This window comes from Orbicella franksi, chromosome 3, assembly GCF_964199315.1.
Source record: "Orbicella franksi chromosome 3, jaOrbFran1.1, whole genome shotgun sequence".
In the NCBI taxonomy this organism is placed as follows: Eukaryota; Metazoa; Cnidaria; class Anthozoa; order Scleractinia; family Merulinidae; genus Orbicella; species Orbicella franksi.
Window position 1 is genome coordinate 32,722,381 of NC_138147.1, and position 19,427 is coordinate 32,741,807.

Genomic DNA, 19,427 nt, shown 5'->3' on the forward strand with positions numbered 1-19,427 from the left:
CCATGTCATAAGAATGACGTGTGAATTTCTATCGATAATTTACACAAAATTGACAGAGCATACAGAAGGCGATAACTAGTTTTCTTTTGGCAAACTGCAGGCTTTAAAACTGATTGAATGTGATGGCTCTTAAATTGTCTTTAATCCTCTCTTTTACCTCTACACTCAAAAATTCAGTGCAAAGGTTCAAAAACTGTTGAAGGCTCCACATTGGGTGATGGTGTTGTTCTTTCAAGTTTTCGAATATTAAATCTTAGGACCAATTTGTGAATGTCGCTGACTGTAATTTTAGCGCTAGCACCACTGATCTCAGTGGTATTACATTATTGAGCGACTATAGAAACAACATGTTCTATTTTGCCGGTTCTGATGGCACTGCGCTGCTTGAAAGCAATTTCAATGACTTTTCTGAGAGTCGAACAAGTAAACATTTGACACGACTGAAATAGAACTTACCAATTAAGCCTTATTTTCAGATTCCAGTTACTTGATGGATAGATCTTTATCCTAAACTTGTTTGTCTAGTAGCTAGTAGATATTGATTGAATTTTAGTCACCAGCAAAAATACGAGCGATTTATCAGGAAAAACGTCTGCACCTAGCAGCTGTTTTATTTTTGTTTTTAATATGGAGGTGAGTTTATTGAATGCGTTTAGATTGGTCGGGTTTTGTTTTAGTTTCCTTAATTTTCAATGTTTGACAATGCGTTCGAGTGTGGATCTTGGCAACACGCGGCGTCGCGAATTGAGAGTTCTTACATTAGAAACAAACCGAAACATAATGATTTCGCATTCGATTCGATGCCCCCTGTTACTTATATGGCTTGCCTTGCCATATTTGGACTGAACATGTGCTTTCTAGTTATATGTGTCTTACATGAAGCAGGCATTAAAATGAATTGAGTTACGTTTCAACGGGTGTCTTGTTGTGCCATCTGCCCCGCCTCCCTTGACAAAAACGTTCAGCTATCGAGTGTGACTTACATTGTGTTCGCTTTATTCACCTAGGCAGAAGAATAGTTAATAACTGGATGAGTTTGAGTAAAATACTGTGGTTTGTCAATGGCGAGTAGATCAGTTATTTGCCAGAACCGAACGAAAGACGAGGAAAATAATTCATCTGCGAAACACTGACAAAACACGATATTTTGCCACAACTGAGATCAATAATTGTTTTATCAATCGATCACCAAGTGTGCTTTCATATTTAAATCACTTTCTGATAGCTCAAGGAAGCGATCTGCCATTTTTTACACAAGAGCGCGGTTACAATTACGCACGAGCAGAATATTATTTGCAGAAAAACACATTTAGACGGTACTACGCATGACCAGACCTTTATTTGTAGGCATTTATTTGCAGGTCACGTGGTGGGGTCTCGCCCAGTGAAAAGGAAGAAAAAATGCATCGACTGATAACAACCTGTAACACATTAGATATTTACTCCTCAGAATAACATCGGACTAGATATGTTGGTATGTTAACTGAGTTGTCTTTGCCAAGCAATTAAAACAGAACAGGACTACTACAACTGTTATTTTAATCAACCGAACAGCCCCGCTGAAGGAAGCTTTGTTGCCTTTTTGCGCCCTTTTGCTTTTTTCTTTTGATTAGGACTTGCATCTTGGTCTGCAGCTGTTTCGCGCTTCGTGAAACTGTCTCCAGTGTTTGTTCCAGTGAAGACCTTGGTCAAACCACCCTTGCCATCTGCAGTTATGGCTTCATTGCTGAGGGACTTTTCTTCTTCAGATATTATTGCCTGGAGATTTTAAATGACTAATTTAGTGGGTCTCAAGGGAGTATCAATTTCTCGGTTGAGAGGGAAAAAAGGGTATTAAAAATCATATATCTTGGAGTGAAATAGGTTTATAAACCCATGAATTTCGTAGAATACAATGTAAGTGACAAACGTGAAAACACACTGCGAAAAGAGAAAGCCAAATGATCGGTTTGTGCACCATTTTATGGAAACGCTTCAGTTCAAACGCTGAGAGAATAGAATAACACATTACGTTAATACTTGACGTGACATACTAAATCAGTTGACTATTCTGCACTCAAATTCAAATTCATCTAGGAATCGCATACATAATCAAGAGAGTTAATACATATCATTTTGATATCCAGCAAACAATTTAGTTGCATTTACAGGGAAACAAATCTGAGCACTTTCGCAAATCATCAGATGCCCGTCATGTTTTCCCTTGGATTTGAACGAAACCCGAGTCTAAACCCAGTTTGCCACTTTAAATTGAAGGAGTACTGGCCTATCTGATGGTGGTTTGCCAGTGGGCAGTTGTCAAAAGCTCACAGAGGGAGAGCGTGTCTTTTTGTGACACCTTTGCTAAGTTAGACACTAATTCACTAAGTAGGACACAAAGTTTTGAATGCTAAAAAAGGGTGATTATGACTGTTAAAAATTGCTAGAGGGTTCTGCGTTGAGAGAGGACCCTGTTGGAGACCGATGTTAAATAGATGAGTGACTGGCCATTCTCCTAGCCAGTAGGGTGATCAAGGGGCGCGAGTCCCCTTAATCGGCCTTCATGCGGCAAATTAAAATTGGCGAACTATTTTTTGGCAAACTTCAAAACGTTGTTGCCTTCACATGACCAACACGCGTCAAATCACGGCACACGGGAGCGGCAGGAAGGAAACGAGGTTGCATAGAATGAATGTCATGGCGTAAAGCCTCCTAGAATGTCCATATAAGTTAAATCACTTTTCTGTTGCTCTTCATTTTCTCTGAGGTTAAAAATGATTCTAAATCAACCTTTCCTCAAGTTTAACTCACCTTCAGGAAATTAACAGAATGAAAGTCAATACGGCGACAGACTGACATATATTCACCAGTCCGCCATGTTGACCTTTGTTTTCTTTCAGAGAAGGACAGCTAAACTAGCCAAAAATTCGATTTAAAACATATTTTAAGAGCGCACACTCATGGTTCTTTGAGTTATTTTGGCCATCCACAAAATTACCTTTAGAAGGAAACCTGAAAATAGTGGCTTACTGAGATTGAAAAACACCAAAAAGATAATAATAGACCATAAAGGAACAAGCTCGGTTAAGGATGGTGAAGATTACAAACGATGAACTTATAAAATTTAGGCTTACCTCTTCAAGATACACAGGGCTTTAAACTTCAAAAGAATCCCGAGGAAAGAGAAAGCAACTCTTAATTTCTTACCAGCTTCTTCATAAAAGTTTCTTATATAGTCAATGTTGATATATAATTATAAGGACATAATGATAGTTCACCTACCTTCTTATTTTCTCCAGAGCAAACGTTGTCACCGATCGAGACTCAACAGAATGAGTGAACTCAAACCGCAGTCAGTTTCTAAAAGCATTTAACTTGTAAATTATTTACAGAATAAATATTCTTACATCAGAAATCATGGCCATTATTTCATAACTGGAAATATTGCCGACTATTTCGTCTGTGTCCGACTCTATTTTACGAACAGCTGAGTTGGTCAGAAAATTAAAGCACTTAACTAAAATGTCAGTTTTTTTCGTTAAGTTCAAATATCTACTGAAGATATCTAAGTAATTGTGTTTGTCAAAGCATCTCTTTATTCCGTTAACCTGTCCGCTAGCCGGGGGCTATTCGGGTTTCCAATTCGGCTGTCGAGCGATAACGTGCGGCCTTTAACTTGAGAACCGTTTAATACAAATTAAATCTAATTTGTTCTTTACATTAAAAACCAAATATAAACTTAACTGAATATTCCTTTGCTGTTGAGTTAACTAATGTAAAGCTTAAATCGATCGTTCTTATTGTAGGTCAGAATAGGAGATGTCGAAAGATCTTCCTTATATGAAACTCTACTGAGTTTATGAGATATGAAACGACCAGAAAGATAGGCTGCAGGTTAACCCCGAGACTTTGCCAGGTTGCCATTTACACACCTGGATAAAGAAGACCTATAGATAATTATCACACCTTCGACAACTCTACCCTCAATCACAAAAAAACTAGAGGTTTATACAAAAAACATTCTGATTTCTAACCTAAACCTGGAATTAACGCCCTCCGTTCACGCTACGCCGGAGGGATTTGAAAACGAAGTTTCACTCTGAAAACGCATCAAATGTTTTCCGTCCAAAAAACGCCGGAGGAATTTAAAAACGCAACAATCACCGGTTATTTTTGATTTGTGTTTGAAGAAAACTCGGTCAGGGAAATCACGTGATTATGTGACGCCATCGTTTTCGAAAAACTCCGCCGTTTTTGAAATGTTTTCCGTCCACACTAGAACGAAAAGCCGGCCGCGGTTTTCAAAATCCTCCGGTTTGAAGAGATTTACTTGAATTTACTTTTGCTTTTCCATTTGCATCTTCTTTCTCAGTTCAGTAATTTTTACGACTGACCTGTTCGTGATCGGGAGTAGCTAGATCGATATTGAAGGTGCGATATTGTGGTTTTGAGCGAGACACTTAAATCTCACAGTGCCTCACTCCACCCACTGAGGTGTGTAAATTAGAGGCAGGGAAATGTGAGGGCAACCTGAAAAAGTGTTTGAGCTAGGTTACTGAATTATAGCCTGTTGTGGTGAATTGTATCAGAATCTGTCACTAGAGGAGGGCTACATGGATTTGAAATTTGCTACCCTGTTGAGGGCAGGATTGTTTACCTATTCAGGGTCCTAACCGAAATTTATAAGACAAGGTAGGAGACGAAGTGTCTTACGAATAGTGTGTCCTATTCGTGTTCCGGTAGAGTCGTTGAGGAGGCGATAGTTGTTGAAGCGTTACGCAAGACACTTAAAACTCTCACAGTGTCTCGCTCAACACAGGCGTGTTAATGGGTGCCAGGAAGGTCTAAGGGCAACCTAACGACATGCTGGGGGTCAACCTGCAGCGGTTCCTTTTATCACATCCTGTCATTCAGTTAAAATATCCCTGGTCGCTTTATACAAATCAAACAAGACGTTCTCAAGCCTTCAGGGTTTCTGACCTACAATTGGAACGGTCGACCTTAATTACCTTAACCACAATAACTCCATATTAGAGGCATAGACATTCCCACTTTGTTCCTTCAATAAAAAGATCAAACTGGACTCAAATAAGTTGTAGAAATCGTCAAACCAATGTTAACCTCCGTCTAAGTTTTCTTTTTATCAGTTATGTGAGTTCTTAAAGACTGTTGGTTTTAATTTCTCGCGATAGCCGAAAGAATATCCCTCGGCTAAAGGAAGGCTTGATGGAAGAGGACCGGCTTCATGGAATTAAGGCTTCCCTTAACAAGCAGGGTTAGTTTGACATTTTCAGTTGATGTTTACTCGAGAAACACAAAGCTGGCATCATTTTATTTTAGTGCTTTAATTTTGTTTAAATTAGCCCTTCCCAGCAGAACTTGAAGTCGCAGACAAATTATCAGCTAAATTTCACGTTATAAAATGACGGTTCAACAAGTCTGCCAATGGTTTATGACGCAAGAATATTCATTCGTAAATAATTTATAAGTTAAGTACTTTTAGAATCTATGTGCCTTTTGATTCACTCACTCTGTTGACCCTCGGCGACAACGCAACTAAAGGGGAAAATCACAATTATAAGGTAGGTAAACTATTTTAAGCTTCATCTCCTTAAAATAGGTATCAATATTGACTGCATTTGGAAATTTAATAAACAGGCTGGTTAAACAATGAAAACTTGTTTTGGCTTTCACGGGATTCTTCCGAGGCCAAAAATGATTTTAAATTGAGGTTTTGTCTTGATAACTGTCCTTCTTCAGAAAATTAAGAAAATGAAAGGCATTATATGTGGTAGACGGATGTCAATTTTTCACATGATATGATATGGAACGATTCTACTGATTATGCAATTCGCTCTAAAAGAATGATTTTGAATCGGAATGCAGAACAGCGAACTGACTGCATACATACATGGTTGCCACAGACATCCCTTTTCAAAATTCTCTGACTTTTACCTGATGAAATTAAAATATCCCAGACCAAATAAATATGAAATGTCAGATGTAGTAGCGGCTACTAACCTCCCCTCGCAGCCGTCCTTTCCATTCGTTCATTGAGACTGATAATGTTTCAACAAATTTTCCTTCTTCACTGATGAAAACATCGGGTAGATTACAGTGATCCCAACTGATTTTTCCAGCCTTCAATGGTATTAAATAAGTCGCAGTAAATTACTTCAATTTCGCCTAACTTTTCTTCAAAATGTCAATTTTCCCTAGCTCATAAGAAAATTCCCTGACTTTTCCATGACCTTGAATAATTTTCCCCTGACCATTTCCTGACTTGTGGCAACCCTGCCATATGCCATGTCTAATATTAACGCCTTATTATCTTATCCTAGCGATCTTTACTTCAAAGCATATTCAGAAAATGCTGCACAAGTGGACTATTTGTCTTGCTCTTTTCGCAGCGTGTATTGAGGTTTGTCACTTACGTTGTGTCATGCGTATTTGATGGGGTGACACCCTTACCACATTTCAGTTGTTCAAAATATGTGATTTCTATTTCAGGCTGAGTCCGCACTTCGCCGGAGTAATTTGAAAACGGAGGTTTCACTCTGAAAACACTTCAAATGTTTTCCGTCCACACAATATCGGATGAATTTTGAAAACACAACAATCACCAGTCACTTTGGATTTGTGTTTGAGTTAAACCCTGGCGGGAAAATATCATGCATGATAAGCGTAGCCTCATCGTTTTCGAAAAGCTTCGTTTTCAAAATGTTTTCTGTGCATACTAAAACGCAAAATGGGCGTTTTCAAATACCTCCCTTGTGAAGAGCGCTTTCGAAAAGTACCGTTTTCCTGACGGATTAAAGTGAACGAAAGGCCTAACCGTAAAAATAAAGCTGCGTTTTCAAATTCCTCCGGTTTGAAGAACGTTTTCGTGACGGATTAGTGTGGACGGTAGGCCTAACAGTAGAAATAAAGCTGCGTTTTCAAATTCCTCAGGGGTAGTGTGGACGAGCCTCGTACTTGACCCAAACTGGTACTCTTTTTAGACATGTGAAATTGGTACGTTTTTCAACTTCAGCTGACCAGAAATAGCTTCCAGTTATAACAAAAAAGCGTTCCAAATTAAGAGGACGCTTCTGATGTAATTATCATATTTTTTAGGCCGTCCCGTTCAGGGGACAAGAGTTTCTGAGCACCGGAGATGTAATTGTGGGCACCAAGGAAGATGCTACGGGACATTTCATGGGATCTCTTTCAGAAGAGGGCTTTAAAAAGCGCGAAACGGCCGCTGTAGAAGACGTGAGCAGAGATAAAATCAAAACAATCAACTGGCAGCTTAGTGTGAAAGGACGCCAAAAAAAGAGACCGCGAAATCCTCCACCGAAAACAGGCTGAGGCTTAGCCGATGAGCCGTGTACTTCTAAAAGGATGACTTGATTATTAAGACATGCATACTGATCGGTCCTTTGCAGGGACGAATCTTAATCTAACTAAATGTACTCACCATAATACTGAAATGAACCAGAACACTGTAATAACTCTAAACGTACGTACCACCGAAAATAAAGTTGTTGTTACGGCTCTTACGAGAGAGAAATAATTGATGGAAAATTATTAAACCATGCCCATTTTTTTTAAACTGAGTTTAATGACAAGATCATCCCTCAATATTTTTTTTCTTTTTCTGTTTTGAAGAATGGAACTAATTCTTTTGTTCTCAGTTTATAGGAGAACTTGAATTGCTAGAATAATCTGAGAGCGCTAGACAGGCGATTGAACTGAACCTTTTGTTAAGTAGAAAAGCCCCAGGCGTCCGCCGCGCGGGGATTGGATTTGTAAAATTATGGGTTAGAAAATAAAAAGGAGTTGAGCACATGGAATTTTATGGCGTGCTGTGTCGGTTCGTGTTACAGTAGATTATAGGTCCTTTCCCTGCCCGAAAGAATATCCGAGGGCCGAAATCAAACTCTATTACAAGGGAGTAGAAATCATAACTATAAAAAACGAATTCATTGTGATTGGCTCTCTGGTGATTGACCCGATCACCTGGGTTTCCAATTACAGGAATCAAATTAAGACTTTCTGAACACCTTGGACGCTTTCCATTCAACATAAACTTTTGGAACTTTCGAAACAGGAGCAAAAGGTACACAAATGTTCAAGGAACGTTTCCGGAATATCCCAAAAGAATTGTCGAAAATGCAAAACGAAATAAAAACCATTCAACAGAAAATTTCGAAATGTGAAAGTTTGGAAGAACATCAAAAAGATGTGGAAACACTACAATTTTTAGGACGTCTGCATCGAAAAGGAAGAGTTTGCCATGAAAGGATACAGAGAACTTTGGAAACAATCTTGCAGATTCTAAGAAACATTTATAGTACGAAAACCGAGATAAATTGACCTGCTATATCGAGATTCGGTTAGTTAAGGTAATTATTACAAGTAAATCGAGGAAAATAAAGAGAACACTTGCAGAGTGCTCACTCACGTGGCCGGCAGCCATGCAAAGTCATTGAAACAAAAGATAGTGTTTACATAAGAAAAAAACTTTAACTCCCAAAGGATTGGTTTGGGATAAGGATATGCACGGGTTTTAAGACACCAAAATGGCTACCGTGACATCACGTGAAAACAGTCTATAATCCTGAAAAACATAACAATCATGTTTAATAGTTTACTAGTGTGTCCTATTCGTGATCGGTTAAAATCGTTGAGGGTTCGATAAAATCTAAAATTCCCGCAAAGCCTCACTCAAACACAGATGTGTAAATATGTACCAAGAAGGTGTGAGGGCAACCTGGTAAAGTGCTGGGGGTTAAACTGCTGTGTTGTCTTTTATTACGTCCTGTCATTCAGTAACAATGTCAATACGTTCTGATCTATTCGGGGTTTCTTACCTATTAGGAAGCTTAAGCAAACCACCGCTACGATAGCAATGACAATTAACGCCACCAAACAAAAGGTTTAATGAGCAAAACAATAGCTGCAGTGCACGTGCATTATAAATCTTCTTACATTGCTTTGCCGTCCGCTGCAAAACAAAAACTGAAATAACCAAGTTCTGCGTAGTCTGAGGAACGAGAAAAACGAAGGCTAACTTTTCATTTTCTTCATTTGGAACTAAATGCTGTCATTGCACATTTAGCCCGAGTACGTTTTTAGAGCCATTGGCGTGCTGAAAAGATCTAGACAATTGCGAATTTCGCTGATAAATATAAACTCATTTTTGACTAGGCGTCGTCCTTAGCGTCGCCGACGTCGTTGCTTAGGCTCCCTATTTTGAACGGTCCAACTTACCTTAACCTTAAATGACTACACAAAAGAAGAATGCCCACGTTAACTTTGTTTCTCTAATATATCGATCAAATTAGATTTATTTAAGCTGTGGAATTCCTGAAACCAACCTCCCTTTAAAGTGAGTTCTTTAAGGCTGTTCGTCGTCGCACGATAGCCTGAAAAATAACCCCCAGCTAGATGGGCACATATTATTTGATATTTTTAGTTAATATCTTTACTTGAAAAACAAAACTGACATCATTTGATGATGTAAGAAGACTTTCCTGTAAATAATTTACATGTTAAATGCTTTTAGAATCCATGTTCCCTCCGATTCACACATTCTGTTGACCCTCGACGGCAACGCAGCTCCGGAGAAACTCGCAACTGAAGGTATGTAAATTATTTTAAGCTTTCTGTCCTTCCTTATGTGGAGGCGATGATTTTTATTTAAGCTAGATAAGAAATTAATAGTGGTTTTCTTTTTCTCGGTATTCGTTTCATGTCAAAAATGACTTTTAAATGGACGTTTCAGCTGGAATAAGTAGAGATGCACGCTTACTCCACTTTTTCGCGTTGGAAAAGAAAGTTTGGTTTGATGACATTAACGGAATGTGTGGGGAAATCAATGGACTCTTTATCACAAAAGAAATAAAGAAGCTTGGACTATGCTCTGTTCTATTGTAAAGCACTTAGGAAGCGGTAGAGCACTCAAGAAGTAGGGAGAAACACTCAACTACGTCTCGTGTTTCCCCCTACACTTCCGTTGTGCTCTACCGCTTCCTGTGTGCTTATCAGAGCACACAGAGAACAGAGAGAACAGAGCACAGTCCAGGCTTATTTATTTGTTAATCAAAATCTTCAATGTTTTCCTGTACAGCTTCTTGTCCTATACGCCACCAACAGAACTTACACGGTCTCCGCACGAGATTGCCATTTAGTTTCAATTTTCGAGTATTTATCGACTAAACTATTTTAAAGTTCTCCCATTTTAGGTTGGTTACCCACATTTCATAAGATAATAGATAACATAACATAAGATAAAATAAGATATGCTTAGCTAAAACCGTGAGCCCCCACAACTGGCCCAGACTTAAAGGGTCAAGGTCTGCGACAGTCCGCGTACCAGCTAGTCTATAGGTATTACACATATTTTTCGAGTTTGGTTGAAAGTTTGGTTTTTTGCAATTTTCAGACCGTTTACGAACCAAAACAATTAATATTTTCCATCCATACAAACCGTGTGGGTCGTCAAATCGCTTCACGTATTTCTTCAGGTAAGAAGTGAAAGTCCCCTCAATGAGATATAAAATAGTTTTTTTATGGCCTGCCAAACAGTATGGATCGTAAAGCTGTTTTTTTCGAACCGCTTCAGTTTTTGAATATTGAACAACCCTCGTCCCCTTCTTCTACGCTTTTCTCCCTTCCCCCAACTACCTGATATAATTAGAAAATGAACAGCTTAAGTGAGTGCCCGCTTCATGAATGAACTTGGTAGACATGAACACAGCGCAAAAGTAAGGTGTGGTTCTGATTATCAGTTCATGTAAGAGACTGACTATAACCTGTACGACGTAACATAAATGCTGGACCACGCTACATAAAACAACGTACCGAGGTAGGAGGCAAGGTGACTTTTGGATTGGTGAGTCCTGTTCGTGATAGAGGGAAGAGTTGTCGTAGGTGTGATCATTGTATTGTGCTCTTAGGCAAGACACTTTAGACACTTTACTCTCACAGTCCGTCACTCCACCCAGGCGTGGAAATGGAGCCAGGTAGTTGTCAAGGCAGTCTAAAAAATAGCAGGGTGGTTAACCTCTTGAGTGGTGACTCGTATCAAATTTTTTCCTTCAGTAGCAATATTCCTAAAATTTGAACGGTTGATTTTACCGTTACTTTAAAGAACTTTGTTTCCTTAATACACTTTCGATAATGGATATATATAGATAGATAGCGAAATGGCTTCGTATGCCACGTCCAACATTGACATGACTTATTATCTTAACCTAGAATTGCTAGAATCTTCATCAAAGCATTTTCAGAAAATGTTGCCCAAATGGATCATTTGTGTTTTTCTTTTCGCAGCGTGTGTTCAGGTTTGTCGCCGGCTTACATTATATTTTACGTAATTTGCGGGGCTGACACCCTTACCCTATTTCAGTCCAAAAGATTTGAGTTTTTATACTCTGCGTCCCACTCGACCCAAAACCTGGCCTTAGTTTTAGACCTATTAAATAAGTACATTTTTCAACCACGGCTAACCAGGAATGGCTTGAAGTTGTAACATGCAGAAGAGCATCTTACACAATCAGTTTAAGCCTCGGTAAATATATTTCTAGCTTTCTGGTTGGTTCACTGAGTCTCGGTTACCAGTCAATATACCTGTGTTCGACCGTATTTCGAAAATGAGCGCGGCACTGAGGTGTCGCTTGAATTGACGTCAACTTTTTCGCAGACAATATGGAAAGTTCTGTAAGGAAAAAATGACTGAAAGCAGCTCGATTCATTGGTAAGCTTTTTATCGCTGAAACATACAGGGAATAATCGGTAATGTCAACCCTGAAACTATAAAAAGCCAAAAACATCACGTTTACCCCTACCCACTTAGAGTTTGATAGCTTCATTTAGCCGAAAGGACTTGTTTAAAATGTGCAACTGCAAAAGCGACGGAATCAAGAAGAAAATGATATGAGAAGATTCCAAAATGGACCAGGAGCCATAATCGGGGACGGAGACCGTAAGCGCGCGCCATTTCAAGTATTGGGGTTGTCCCCATGATATGGGACAATAATTCTATTTTTAGAACAAATTGCGCCATCGCCTGCGGCACACGCGCGTACATGCTGCGAGGATTTTTGCGGATGTCGCGCGGGGGAAATGGCGTCCGAAATTCCCGAAATTTTTCATGTTTTTGGCCCACAACTCAACGCGTTTACGTCTGTTGGAATTTTGCTTAAGTATTTTCTTCGTAAGCTGCTCCAGTTTGAGTGAAGGAAGACAGTGTCGAATTTAGGTATGTTTCGCTGTAAGCTTATATATATCGCTGACCAAGTTGTGTTCCGACGGATGCTTCTTTTACATGAGCTGTACATTACTCTACTTTAAATTTCACATATGTTGAAGATTAACAGATTTTCCATTACACAGCAAAAAAACTAGCTGGATATATTTAGATATAGCAGAGCTTCAGGACTTCATAGTTTCCTAGCTCCTCTCGCCACACGCTTGCGAGCAATTTCAGTCTATCGCGACCGAAAAGTAAAACAAAATAATTGCTAGTTTGAGTTTCGCTTGAATTGTAAGCAACGCTTGATGTTTCATCAAGGCCCAATAACTTCACTTCCGTATATACTGCTCAGTTTTATCCGTGTATAAATCCAGTAAATTCTCTGTTGTCGATGAATGAGAGCGCCCGCCGATGCGTGTTTTGTACAGTCAGTAAACATGACAAACTGTACTTCCGCCGCACTTTCGTGTGAAAGCGTACATCGAACTCAAACAATAACTCTATAGTTTTTAAATATGTTTAAGATCGATAAATGTTTGAGAACATATTAAAAGCTAAGCTGAAAGTATGTGAATAAAGCAGAAATAATCAGCAAAGTTACGATGACGCTTTCTTTAATCAACTTGGAATAACGATTTCGATTTTGTTGATCGAGTGATCAAAACTGCTTGTCTATTTTCATTTTCGCAGTGTAAAACTTCACTATGCTTATGTTGAAGAAACACACATGATGTTAGTTGCCTTTTTTGCGTTCGTGAAATTTGTTACAGCATCTCAGCAAAAAAGATAACGAAAGAAATCTTTGTCAAGATTTGTTGACAACTGAAAACACCGACTCGGACTTGAAAGTGCACGAGCTGCATTATGCAAATGAGCTAATTGTACGCGTCAGACTTTCCTTTCAAAAACTTTTGCAAACTCACTAAACAAGCAGAAACAATGAGAAACCGTCCAACCAGGTTTTGGTTCTGATGAACCATTGTCTGAGAAACTCACAAATTAGCTCGGTACCAGAGTAGAGAGTTTTCTTGCTATATTCTTAAGTCAGAACAAACGCAAAAACATACGTGTAAGCTTACAACTAGCGTGAGCAGATATTATTCATTCCCAGCGCGAGATTGAAGTCTTGTTTTCGACCCTGAAAAACCCACCTTTTCCGTTAGCTCAGAGCATAAAACTACATATAAGCGCCCTGGTTCGTATTCCCTGCCTTATTCCCTGCCATCGCTGCGAAAAATACGCAAGAGACTCTCTCAACTCTCACCATTTGATCACACAACGTGACAACATCCACGCGAGAGCCCCCGACATGTGCGTGAATCCGCGCGGATATATGACGTCAGGATGGCGCAATTTGTTCTAAAAATAGAAAAATTGTCCCATATCATAGGTGCGCGCGAATCCCAAGACTTACGGTCTCCGTCCCCGATTATGGCTCCTGAATGGACATAAAATCGGTTAGTTAGTTAAACAAGTTTTCGGCATAAAATTAAGCTGAGCACTCCATTAAAATTTGATACTTTACATTTGTTGCTCGGAATCGATCGAGTTCAATGAAGTATAAAACAGGGGGGATTTCTTGATGACAGTCGGGCAAACAGGAAAACTCTTAGTTGATTGCTTTTTAGCAATTCCACTTCTTCGGATCTTCCCCTCGTAAACCTTTTGTCGTTTGTCACCGATTTTCCTGCAGAATGCGGACAACTTCGGAGGTTTGATTAGATGAAAAATATTTCGTAAGAAAACAATTTCTATGTCACTTGCTTTCCTGACAAGTTATTTTTTCTTTCTGACATGTTTCATTCAATTCAAAAAGTGAACAACGCGCAACAAATTTTCCCGCCTTTTCGTGCCATCACTTCGGTTAGATCTAATTGAAATATCCACCCGCCTCGTTGGATCCTTGTTGGATACGGGGTGATTATCAAAATTTCTCATGTCCAGCGTTATGCACCTCGTTTATTTTTTATCCCGTCCGTGCAACGGACATGTAAGTTTATGGAATAATTGTTAATTATTCACTTTTTAGGAAATACCGTTCGTTTAGGAAAGATTCTGGGCATTGGTGCTGTAACTGCCCATGTCAAGGAGGCTGCTACGGGCAGTATCTCATAGAAACTGTTCCTGGAGAGAGTTTTGCAAAGCGTGAAACGGCTGCTGAGGAAGACGTGGACAGCGATGACAACCAAAACAACAAAGGGCACCATGGAGTCGCAAGTGATTTTTGGAAAGGTCGTGGAGGTCTAAGCGCGAAAGGTCGCAAAACCAAGAAACCGCAAAGAAGTGACCAAACGGTCTACTTCTAAAGCAATGGCTTGATAAAGAACAGTGCCTGTAATGAAATGCAAACTTATCGTTCTTTACAGGAAATGAATCTATATCTAAAATAACAACTGGTAATAGTTATCACTTAAGCTGCGCCCGCTTTTTTTAATTTCTGCTGATTAAATTTTTTTTTTTGGTAACCTATATGACTCATACTGTTTCAGTAACTTAGGCATCTTACCATGAATATGATCCAAACAATCAACCAAGTTAACTAAACCAACACATTCCGCTTAATTCATTCTATCACATGATATTCTTTACATAATATTCTCACGAAGCATTTACAGCAGAGCAGTTTACCATATCTCGTTAGAAAGGACACAAAAAGTACTTTCTGAAAAAAAGGTTGCCTTCATTCAAACTAATGTTTCTTTTACAAAAATTTCACTCAGTAGAACTTAATGGGGAAAAAAGTTTAAAAAATTATAGCGAAACAAAAAATTATGTCAAACTACTCTGTTATTCCATATTGATGCTGAAACAAACCATTTGTCTTGATATACGAGCAAACGTATCTCGAAAGCAGAACAGAAGTCAAGATTTTTTTCCGAGGTGTAAACAGAAGCATCGCGTTTCAGTCACCATATATGCAAATTAAAGTTAAGCTTTCGGTCCTCAGCGAAAACGCAGCAAAAACGCTGCAAAACATAACACTTACATTTGGATGCCCGCAAAGTCACCCAGCCGTCACATGAGCTCTACGCCACGTAAGATTACTCAATACAGGCGGCCCAAGCTCACAATGCGAGGAGTTTTTTTTTTTTTTTTAGTCTTTATGCGAACGTTCAGCGCGCGAAACGTGACACGGTTACCGCCGACATCTACTATTACATAACGACCGAGTTTGGTTACGGGAAACGTGACCTTCGCCTTGCAGTATGTGGTGGTGTTGTGTTACAACGGTTTGAATTTATAAAGGTTTGTATGGGGAAAAACGGTAATCGACATTATAGCTGAAATTTCGGTATTTTTGCAATAAAAATGACTCACCTCAATGCCTTGTTGTCTTTTCTATTGTCATCTCGCTTCTCAGCTCGATCCGAGGCTATTTAAGCAAGTTGTCGCTTTTTGGTTTTCCTCTACTAAGAAAGAGTAAAGGCTACACACTCGATTCTGGACTGACCCCCGCAAGAAGCGAAAAAAAAACACTGAAATCCCGCCAGCCGCCCCAATTCCTCCGCAGAATCATAGTACAGGTTTAAGCGCTCCCTTGCAGTTAAATTCCAAACCAAATTCATCTCCACAGCGCACGATACAAAGCTCTGAATCGAAGAAAGCTGACCATCCGGAATCAGTGATCATGCTGCCGGCACCATTTGTGGACACATTCGAAACCCGAGCGGAATGCCGGGCTAACAAATTGACCCTGACCAGGGGAAGGGAGCGCACAGTTCTCGACAAGCCAGGTACTTTGAAACGCCTTGTACGCGAATTACAAAATGCGATTTAAAAATTTACACAGCGAATATTACTTACCACGTTTTCCATTGAAAATTCGAAGACATCCTTCAAAGCAAAGCTAGTTAAAACTTTCACGGACAATCCAACGATTAGATTGAGATTGCCGGTGCGAACGAAGCACTTTTCTTCAAAATTTGTAAACACGTCTAGTCGTTGCTTTGATTGGCTTGTCACAACAATGCTCGGTCGGCGGCCTGGACAAAAATCTTCCCAGAGGACCGTGGAGCAGAGTGCCTGGCTTGTCGAGAACTGTGTGCTCCCTTCCCCTGGTCAGGGTCAATTTGTTAGCCCGGCATTCCGCTCGGGTTTCGAATGTGTCCACAAATGGTGTCGGCTGCATGATCACTGATTCCGGATGGTTAGCTTTCTTCGATTCAGAGCTTTGTATCGTGCGCTGTGGAGATGAATTTGGTTTGGAATTTAACTGCAAGGGAGCGCTTAAACCTGTACTATGATTCTGCGGAGGAATTGGGGCGGCTGGCGGGATTTCAGTATTTTTTTTTTCGCTTCTTGCGGGGGTTAGTCCAGAATCGAGTGTGTAGCCTTTACTCTTTCTCAGTAGAGGAAAACCAAAAAGCGACAACTTGCTTAAATAGCCTCGGATCGAGCTGAGAAGCGAGATGACAATAGAAAAGACAACAAGGCATTGAGGTGAGTCATTTTTATGGCAAAAATACCGAAATTTCAGCTATAATGTCGATTACCGTTTTTCCCCATACAAACCTTTATAAATTCAAGCCGTTGTAACACAACACCATCACATACTGCAAGGCGAAGGTCACGTTTCCCGTAACCAAACTCGGTCGTTATGTAATAGTAGATGTCGGCGGTAACCGTGTCACGTTTCGCGCGCTGAACGTTAGCATAAAGACTAAAAAAAAGGAAAAACTCCTCGCATTGTGAGCTTGGGCCGCCTGTGTGTTAAACTGACTTTAGAGATTCACTGCTGACAAGATAGCCCTGAGCAAAGACTGTACAGTTGGACCCCGCTATTTCGAACTGGGTTATTTCGAATTCCTCGTTATTTCTAGCCTCCCACAAAAGGAAGGAACGCGTGACGAGCCTTAAGAGCGTCAGTAGTGAAGGGCGCATGATAGAAGCCTTTCTGAAGGGCAGCCATTTACATAAAGTGGGCAGACATAATACGACGACGTTACAAAGCATGATAACGTGGCGCGAGCGAGAAACTTCTTAATTTATGCAGAACATGTCTGGGCAAGTAAGTAAGCTTCGATATCAACTAAACACGAAATTTATCTATATTTTCAACCAAAAATGTACATTAGCAACTGTCTACAAAGAACGAACACACCAAAGCTAGTAATGATTGAAACCTACGTACAGGTCATCTGGTATACTCTGCGTCGCATACAGAATTGATAAGGGCTGATATGAACTAATTTAACAACTTTTGAAAAAATGAATCCGAGCCATAAAACTAAAAACATACATTAATCAACGCGGAAAAGATCTAGTCATTGAATCAACCAGTTATTCTGAAATACATCTTACATGCCGTTAGAATTTCCCGTAGATCCCGGGCAGGAATCGTTGCAAAACTTAGAAAGTAAGTTGTTTGTGTTCGTCGTCATCCGGAAACTCTGCTGGATCAAGATCCATTACGTGTGCAATACACTTGTAGGCAATCAACACCACAGTATCTTTGGTTTTGAACACAGTTCCCTTGGACTCCTCCAATACCTTGACTTTGTAGTGGGCTTCTATCCCGTAAACTTTGTCTCCGACTCGTTTCACCATTATGCGCTCTTGCCAGCGAAGGATCTCTTTAAGATCATCAGAGGAAGTCATGGTACTCACCAACTTGGTCGCCGTCTCGACGAGAAATCCCATAATGGGGAAACCACCGAAGATTCCTTGGATATCACGTGTGATTTGTTCTTTATCTGTCAACTGGCTGTATCGCATCAACAGCGCGTCTTGCTCCTGGCAGACAGTGTGATGGACATTGCTCCTAAAGGCGGATTCGACTGTGATCACCTCTTGTTTGAGCTCCTCAAGTTGATTTTCGAGCCGACCGATAAGTCTTATTCTTTTGCTTTCGTCACTTTCTACGACTTTGACAATTTCCTTCGGGGTTTGTTTGGACGAAGACGAACCCATGGTTGACTAAAATGTTTTCAATGGACAAGAACACAACAACTGTTTCTCCGAATCTCTGGGTTTGACAGGATCATTGAACAGAGGGCGCGACTAGTTCCTTTTATGGTACAGTGACGTAGGCTGGGACAATAGACTCGTTGCTATGAGTGACGCAAGAGCTACGTTGTTGTCATTAGGAAAACGTTCGATAGACCGTCGCTTGTGCCGAGCAAAGTCAGACGAGAAAGATTTAGTAGTTGGCTAGTTTTTCTCGAGAAATCAAATACTGCACTTTCGTCATCACTTATCGTTCAGTTTAAGAGCGTGTCCATGGGTGCACCAGGCAAGTCTGCTACATGCCATCTCACCGATTTCAATGAAACTTAGCCAGTATAAAGGGCCTACGCCAAAACTCAGAAAGACACATTGGTTTCGGTTTTGGATCTTTCAGGGGGGAAGTAGGTCACCCCCTCCCCCTGGTTTTACTAGATTTTTGTCAAGAAAATTGCCTCAATATAGGCAAAATGTATGAAGCTCTCAGAACAACTGTATTCAACAGATTGCTACCAGGTTTTGTACACATATTGGTATATCTATAGTGAATGCAAGAACCAAGTAACACTCTATTTGATCAGCCGCTTGTCAATCAATGGACATAAATACGTGACTGTGTTTTTAGACCTTCAAATATTTGACGCTTTTAAGGTCAAATATCTCCCCTTGCCAAAAAGGTATGACACTAATTTCAACGTTCCTTTGTCCATCGATCATTTATCTTTAAAAAACAGTTAAAACATCTTTGGGCACTGCCGTATTTTCGCTTCGAATGCCACTTGAAAACTGCACTAAAACAAGCTTACTTTAACCCTATCCATCATACAATGCTGGCAAAAGCGGCCACTAAAGAAAATAAATCGACATTTACAAATTTCTTTAACAAGAAAGCTGCACCAGAAGGAAAAGTAAGGCTAAAAGGTTTCGAGATTTTGAGAAGAAATTGATGAGATTACGCGTTTTTAGAGATATGTGTCATCAAAATATCGGATCACTCACGGTTTCCGGTAAACCAGGCTAATAGGACTCGACAAAAATCGTCTCGATATAATGTGTGCTCGATATGCAACGAAGACGTGACTCGTTTAAAACGCCAGGCTCGTTCTTGAAATTTTCGGAAAACGAGACTTGTTTTGACGGAAAACTATTCAAAGAAGAAGACTCGTTCGGAGTGTTCGGAAAACGAGACTTGTTAAAACGAGACTCTTTTGAAATAACGAGACTCGTTCGGAAAAACGAGACTCGTTTGGAAAACGAGACTCGT

At 39.9% G+C, this 19,427-nt stretch overlaps 1 protein-coding gene across 2 annotated transcripts; it reads left to right on the plus strand.

Moving 5' to 3' along the window:
- The first annotated feature begins 5,291 nt into the window (after nucleotides 1–5,291).
- Nucleotides 5,292–8,619, plus strand: LOC145480350 (uncharacterized). Of its 2 annotated transcripts, XM_081458640.1 has the most exons (3): nucleotides 5,292–5,561; nucleotides 6,321–6,400; nucleotides 7,096–8,619. In XM_081458640.1, the coding sequence occupies exons 2-3, from the start codon at nucleotides 6,350–6,352 to the stop codon at nucleotides 7,327–7,329; spliced, it is 285 nt and encodes a 94-aa protein (XP_081314766.1). In that variant the 5' UTR covers nucleotides 5,292–5,561; nucleotides 6,321–6,349; the 3' UTR covers nucleotides 7,330–8,619. The 2 variants fall into 2 exon arrangements, with proteins under 2 accessions (XP_081314766.1, XP_081314765.1); XM_081458639.1 differs by lacking the exon at nucleotides 5,292–5,561 and having other exon boundaries at nucleotides 6,229–6,400.
- The last annotated feature ends 10,808 nt before the right edge of the window (nucleotides 8,620–19,427 follow it).